Genomic DNA, 7272 nt, shown 5'->3' on the forward strand with positions numbered 1-7272 from the left:
TTTTCATCCCCACTATTTGGTCTGAAATTTTCTAAAAGATCATTTATTATGGGACATAGGGAGTTAGGCCAGTCTCAATAGGAATTTCATTGAAGTTTAATGTCCATTAAATTTGCTTGCACTACAAAATTGCTGACTTGGCAAGGTCATTATGATGGGGAGTTTCATCAGAAGAGAGAAGAGTTTCATCCCACAATTATTCTCAGTCTTGGTAACTGTGCAATGAAACTGTCCACTAAGACTGACCTTACTATCACTTGTATAGGTGTTATAGCACTAGCAGTAACAATGCATTGAGACAAATAAATTGAACAACTGTTGGGTAAAATGAGTCTCAGTGGAGATTTCATCAAGAGTTTTATAATTATTAAATAACATAGCATGTCAACAAATTTGCTGACGTGGCAAGTCATTATAATAAGAGAGAAGATGGAGTTTCATCATATGTGAGAGAAGTTTCATCACCATGAAACCCACCAGGCACAGTTACCAAGTTATCAGCCCTAGTAATTGCGCCATGAAACAGCTGTGCACTGAGACTAGCCTAAAGTTCATGTAATTCTAATACGGATATATTGTTGGATACAACTTTAATATTGTTAGATTTATTTTTGAAAGCATGCTCATGTGATGTTTATATTATGGTTTTTGTTATTTAATGGAGTATAAGAAGTTAAGCCACAGTATATAAGGCTAAAGTGTAAATATCACGCTAGGTCTAGTAGCAAAGCTTAGATTTTGTCTTAAGCATTATAAAAGGAGTGTTCATTCATCTCCCCGACCTCAAAATGCAATCTAGAATATAGCCCGTTAATAGCACCACGCGTTTCACAAGTACCATAGGACCAACAATGTACCGAGACAATGTAACGAAAGCATTGCTAGCCAAGCTTCCTGGAATCCTAATAGTAATCGAGAAAAGAGATTCTTTTTAGTTGAATCCCATAGCCATTTTCCTTGAACTCTCGAGCCCGCACCAGATCCATCACCCGGCCGTCATCGGCCCACGACGGGGATCCGAACACGCCACGGCCGGGCGGCAGCCACGGGAAAGCAAAATCGAATCGGGGTAACCGACAGCACGATGCGACGGCCGGCCGCCGGCGATGTACGGGACGAGGCACGCTGCATGGCACCACCGGCAGCCCGGCAAATGCTCCACGCCGCCGCACGTTCTTCGTACTGACAGCCGCGCCCATGCATCGGCATCGGTATCTGTCCGGCAGCGCGCGCCAGAGTCCAGTCAACTCAGCTCTAGCGCTACTCGTACTCCATGTAGTAGCCGCTACTAGCTGGCAGCTGCTCCCGGTTCCTCGTGCCACATGACGCGCACGTGACACCGTATGGCGCCACCCGCGGAGGCGTCGGGCGCTAGGCTTCAGCAGACTAGCAGCTATAGCTAGCATGTGTATGACTGTGTTGACTCGAGCGCCCCATCAGCCGCTGCGACCTGCGCGGACCGATGCGGGCAGGGCCGAGGCGACAGCGAATGCCTGTCGTCCCGTCGCGCCTCCCCGTCTCTGACTCTCTTCTGAGCACGGCCACATGAGCATATTGCCGGAACCTGCACCCCGCACCGGCGCCGCGGCATTGAATGGATTCCTCGATCTGTCCGGCCGGCCGCATGGGCCTGGACGAGGAAGCCCGGGCACGGGGCACGCGCGCGCAGATGGCCGGGTGCCGGGCGGCCATGGCCGTTGGCCGGGGCCGGCCATCATCATCAATCCACTTCTGTGTTCTGCCGTTGCGGATCAGAGATTCAGACACCCTTTTCACCGGAGAGGAGGAAATGGACAGCCGCGCGCGACCGACGGAGCATGCACCGGCATTGCTTTGCTGGGCTACGGATGTGACGTGCGGCTCTTGCCCATGCCCCGCCTTAGGATAAGGTGCGTGACAGCGTGAGCTGGTGAAGTGGAGTGCGTGCATGAACCATCTCTTTCAGCTGGGAAAAAGGCGATCGACGTGCGTGCGTGAGAGGACGATAAGATGAAGCTGTTATAGCTGTGGATGCATGGGTTCGTTCGGTCCTGCCTGCAGGCTTCATCGACTGCAGTGCAACCTTGAAAAAGAATGCGGACAGATGGAGGGGGACAGATGCTCGAGCTGCTGGCATGGCCTTCATGTGATGTGGCACACTCACTGCCACTGCCACGCACGGGCACACGGGGCCTAGGGTTAGGATACGGTAGTTTTTAGCTAGGCTGGAGTGCTTGCTTTTATCTGGGATGGCGAGGGCACGATCACGGAGAATCGGAGATATCACGCTGACGATGTGTAGGAACATCTTTAAGATTTCATCCGTTTCAAATTATATATTATTTTAATTTTTCTAAATGAATAGATATTATTATACATCTAGATATAAGATATACCTAAGTGCATAATAAAATCTATGAATTAAAAAACAAAATTGACTTATAATTTGGGATAAAGGGAGTAGGTGCTACTCGTATCTGAACCATCTCCTTTGAGGACTACAATACAGGAGAGAGAAAAATATCAAACCAGCCTAGAACCACACATTGGAGAGGCTCCTCCTCCAAGCACAAGCAAGTTGCGTTGCATGCATGCACTTTCCATTGCTGCTGCTGCCGTGCACCTGTCCCAAGGGGTCGTGAGAGAGGATGCTGCTAATCTGATTGAAATGTCGGTGGATTAATTTGTCTGAAATTAGTGGTGAAGGGTTGAGTGATGAGTAGATGGATTAGCGCTGAACGAGTGGACAAGCCATGCCTGTTCACAAGCACAGAAAAGTCAAGGCCCAGCTTTTCAGGCCGGCTCTCCAAACTCCAAAGTCAGCTCCTAAATAAAAATGGACGGTGCTGGAGAACTGGAACCGGAACAGCAGTGAAGCCTTTGCACCTTCAAATTGGAGGTAACCTAACAGCAGCAGGACTTGACTGCAGGAGGAGCTATATGTTTGTTTGGTTTTGCTCGGGAATATTAGAGGTTTGGACTCTGGAGACGGCGGCAATCGTCAAAACGGTCTCTTTCTGGTTAAGCTTGCGGCAAATCACGTCGAAAAAGAGAGGAGATAGGCATGTTTGACTTTTTGCTTGCAGCGCATGCCTTTTCTTTGGGAAATCGTATGAACCACCCTTTTTTATCTTGGCTCGTAGGTAAACATGAATGCCGGCCTTACGTTAGCTTTCTTCGATTCTCATCTCAAGACATTACCTTATTTTGGAGGTAAAGAATATGTTAGCTTTTCATGCTAGAGGTAGATGGTGTTTTGATATGACCCAAAGGATAAGGATAAAGAAAGGGGTGCTTGCAAAGAGCAAAAACGGATTCAGTTGCCTTGCGGCTTTGCCGGTGGGCCTAGAAGTCCTCGTGACAGTCCTGAAGCCCATGACGAGGAGGAAATCCCATTGGGCCCTGCGCTTGTCAGGCCCAATTTCTGGTATTGGACCTGGAAACAGCCGGTCAAGGCCGAGGCGGACACACCACACGCTCTGCCGGCCGAGACCCGCCTTGATCCACCTCCACACGACGCGGCAGCAAACGCGTCTCGTCTCCGGGGAGCGGAGCACCTGACCTGCCTCCAGCCGCCGTCCACAGACGCGTCCTCCGCCTCCGCCGTATACCTCCAGATCCGCAGGTGAGTTCAGGCGCTCTCTCCTCACGATCCGAATCTTCTCGCGGGTAAGCAGTTCGGCGCCCGCAGGAGAGAAGTCGAGAGAAGGAGGAGCGGCCGGCGGCGGAAGAAGATGTCGTACCTGCTGCCGCATCTGCACTCTGGGTGGGCGGTGGACCAGGCCATCCTCGCCGAGGAGGAGCGCCTCGTCATCATCCGCTTCGGCCACGACTGGGACGAGACCTGCATGCAGGTACCGAGCACATCCTAACCCTAGCTTCCGCTCTTCCTCGATCTGCGCCTGTTCGATTCGCTTGCGTATGATTTCTATCTGTTCATGCCTATGGATGCCTCCTGTGCTGTACTTTGGGGTCCCCGTCGATGGGGCCATGGGGGAGTGTGGGAATATTGAATTCCTGGAGGCCTGGGGATTTGCTGAATTTAGCAAATTGGGGTAAGGATTTATGTGCTGCCGTAGGTTGCTTGGGTTTAGGAGAATCGAGCCAATTGTTCTGATCACTGATGCATACACAAACTGTCACAATTTTTGCTGCTATAGTTTCTGCAATCTGTGCATCCTCGTGTTAATTAGTCAGCAGTGAGCACGAGTAAGGATTGTTTAGGTGATGATACAGATGGGTAACAAGTGGTCTAGACATCACACTGTTTTGCTCTATAAACTCGCCGTTTACCAGCTGCATCACTAGCTCCTGCTTGGTTTGTGCCTGTAGAGTCTAAGGTGATGCTGTCTTTAGATTCTTCTCTTGTCAGGGGATAGATTGTTTGTTCAAAGTAGCAACAGGACTAGTTTTCAGTAAGTTTCTCTTCTTGTTCTTTTTTTTCCTGGACGAAACTAAGCTTCTGTTCCACATGAGTTAAATGAACTTCCAGTGTACTTAACCTTTTGTAACTTTGAAGCCTCTTGTCCAGTTTTTAAAAAGCCAGTAGGGCTGTAGTGCCTTCTACTAGTATGTTATGAATCGGTAAAATTAAATTCCTGGAGGCCAGGGGCTTTGCTGAATTTAGGAAATTGGGGGTAAGGATTTCTGTTGTGGGCGCTGCAGTAGGTTGCTTGAGTTTAGGAGAATCGAGCCAAGGGAAGATCACTGATGCATACTTGAACTGTCACAATCTTGCCGCTGTAGTTTCTGTAATCCGTGCATCCTCATCTTGATTAGTGAGCACTAGTGGGGATTGTTTAGGTTGTGATACTGATGGGTAATAAGTGGTCTAGATATCGCAGAGTCTCCCCAGCCGATTAAAACATGTTAGAGGACCACTGTTATGCCATATAGACTTACCATCACTTGCTCTCTGCTTCCTTTGTCTCTATAAACTCTAAGGTCATACTGTCTTCGGTGTGCCTGTTTTTCACAGATAGATTGTCAGTTCAAAGTTGGGGCAGGAATAGTTTCCAGTAAGTTTCTCTTTTTTACTCCAGACAAAACAAAGCTGTTATTGGGACTTTTTGCAGTCTATTTAACCTTCCATGATTTTGAAGCGTTTTATGAGTTACCATGTGAAATTAAAGTAATTGCCTATAGGGCAGTTCCTTTCTAGTAAGTTATGAATCTCTGGAGAGTTCTTTGCATTTGTTTCTTCCTCTGGTTGCTTTCCTGCTTGCGGAAGCCTGTCCTTTCGGCTTGGAGCTGTAACATATGCTGTTGAGAAGATGCAGGCAAGTTAGATGGGGTTTAGGGGTAAGTCCAGCTTCTACAATTCTGCTAAGCATAAGAGAATTCTGAACTGCTGCAGTTTGCTGATTTAGAGTCTGTAATTCTTGTTCCTCATGCCGTTAGTCAGGAGACAGAAGTAAACATGGTTTCGGGCTCTCAGTGCACCAATGCCAGATTGCTACTTGGCCGATTAAATTATAAGGACAAACTGTTTTAGTGGCCTTGGTAGCACCACATGTTCCAATTATGTTCTGACCTGGATCTTGTTGTAGCATACTAGCATTACATGTTACTGTTATGTTCACTTGATCCTTATGTATGTTATATAATATTTTGTTAGTTTAAGTTTGGAACAGAAGTGGATTGGATGTTTTCTTGTCAAGTAACACAGTACATCTGTCCTTTCATGTTGAGAGCTAACTGGCAACTTAAATGCTTGCTTTTGAGATGAGTCGCTCAATGAAATTAAATTGAAGTAGCTATGAGCCCTTCTTTAATGCTTTGTGAAAAACTCCATGTTGCTTGTTAACTCTGACATGGTCTTATGATTTGGTTCCATACTAATTTAGCACTGCTTTGTGATTTAGTTCTACACTTGTATAGCAAGCTTATATGGTTTGACTTCATTCTTACTTACTCTTGTTCATGTTCTAGATGGATGAAGTGCTGGCTGCAGTAGCCGAGACCATAAAGAACTTTGCTGTCATCTACCTCGTAGACATCACCGAGGTCCCGGACTTCAACACCATGTACGAGCTGTACGACCCGTCGACGGTGATGTTCTTCTTCCGTAACAAGCACATCATGATCGATCTCGGGACGGGAAACAACAACAAGATCAACTGGGCCCTGAAGGACAAGCAGGAGTTCGTCGACATCGTGGAGACCGTCTACAGGGGTGCCCGGAAGGGCCGTGGTCTGGTGATCGCTCCCAAGGACTACTCCACCAAGTACCGTTACTAAGAAGTTACTAAGAAGGCAGGCAATGGTGTCGGCTGCTGCTACTGCTGCTGTGTTAGCTTGATATGTTCCCACTCATGTAATGAGGGATGTTTTATCCAGACAGGCAGACAAGGGATGCTTGCTTGTGAGCGTGTTGCTTAACTATCTTGGCATGCCATAAACCTGTAAAGCTGTAATATGAGCTGATCGTTGGAGTGTCAAAAATTGTGTTTTTCACAAAACAGGGCTCATGTTACTATAAGAGACCATTGCTGGTTTGACGCATACTGCCGAGTCCATAGCTTTCTTTTATATTCTGATGAGCAAGTTTTCGCAGTCTGGAATTATCGTATTTGAGGAACTATTGATTGCTGGCGTCTTGCTATGTTTTGAGTCGTTTGAGCTTACGACGTTGCCCAAAATCTTTCCGTGTCGTGTGAGCGATGCGGCGGTCTATTAGTGTTCTGATGATTCGTGTCCATGCTTATTTGTATTTGTACATAATAAAACTGCAAAGCCAATAAGGATGAGCACGCGTCCTGTTTAGCTGAGCTCGGCTTATTTCTAGAGGGAGATTTGCTGAAGTGTGTATTACAGAGAATCAGTTCTACGATAATGTCTTCGAGTCCATTTTATCTCGTTTTCAAGTCAAAAATCGATTTTGAAAAAAAAAATCGAATCCACCACTTGTGACGCGCCCAGCTCAACACGGTCGTGATGCCACATAGAGCCGCTGCTCCGTCACCATAGGAGCGAAAGGTGGTAACTTGTCAATTTAGCAATGGTGCTTGAATCTCAGCTGCACCTACTACATTAAGCCAGATTAACAGCTGTGCGACGTTAAACTTGCTGAAAAGAGCAGTTAAAAAAGTCACTGCCAAAGTCTCAAACTACCATTGTTGTCTTAAAAAATCGTTATAGTATGTCAGTGGATTAGGATACGACATGATCTGATCTGCCCAAACCGGTGACAAGCCGCCATCTCGTGCGGTCGTGCCTCTCTTCATCTCTTGTCCCCGAGAGCGGCCCATCCTGCAGTTACTCGGCAAGTTTCGAGTGGTTCAGATCCCTGGA

General features: G+C 47.2%; 1 protein-coding gene across 3 annotated transcripts; it reads left to right on the top strand.

Moving 5' to 3' along the window:
• Positions 1-3448: 3448 nt before the first annotated feature.
• LOC101767101 (thioredoxin-like protein YLS8) lies at positions 3449-6510 on the top strand. Of its 3 annotated transcripts, none has more exons than XM_004973373.3 (3): positions 3449-3604; positions 3671-3833; positions 5911-6510. In XM_004973373.3, the coding sequence occupies exons 2-3, from the start codon at positions 3714-3716 to the stop codon at positions 6217-6219; spliced, it is 429 nt and encodes a 142-aa protein (XP_004973430.1). In that variant the 5' UTR covers positions 3449-3604; positions 3671-3713; the 3' UTR covers positions 6220-6510. The 3 variants fall into 3 exon arrangements, with proteins under 3 accessions (XP_004973430.1, XP_004973431.1, XP_022683370.1); XM_004973374.2 differs by adding an exon at positions 4958-5280 and having other exon boundaries at positions 3464-3833; XM_022827635.1 differs by having other exon boundaries at positions 3468-3604; positions 3657-3833.
• The last annotated feature ends 762 nt before the right edge of the window (positions 6511-7272 follow it).

This window comes from Setaria italica, chromosome VI (assembly GCF_000263155.2).
Source record: "Setaria italica strain Yugu1 chromosome VI, Setaria_italica_v2.0, whole genome shotgun sequence".
NCBI classification, from domain to species: Eukaryota; Viridiplantae; Streptophyta; class Magnoliopsida; order Poales; family Poaceae; genus Setaria; species Setaria italica.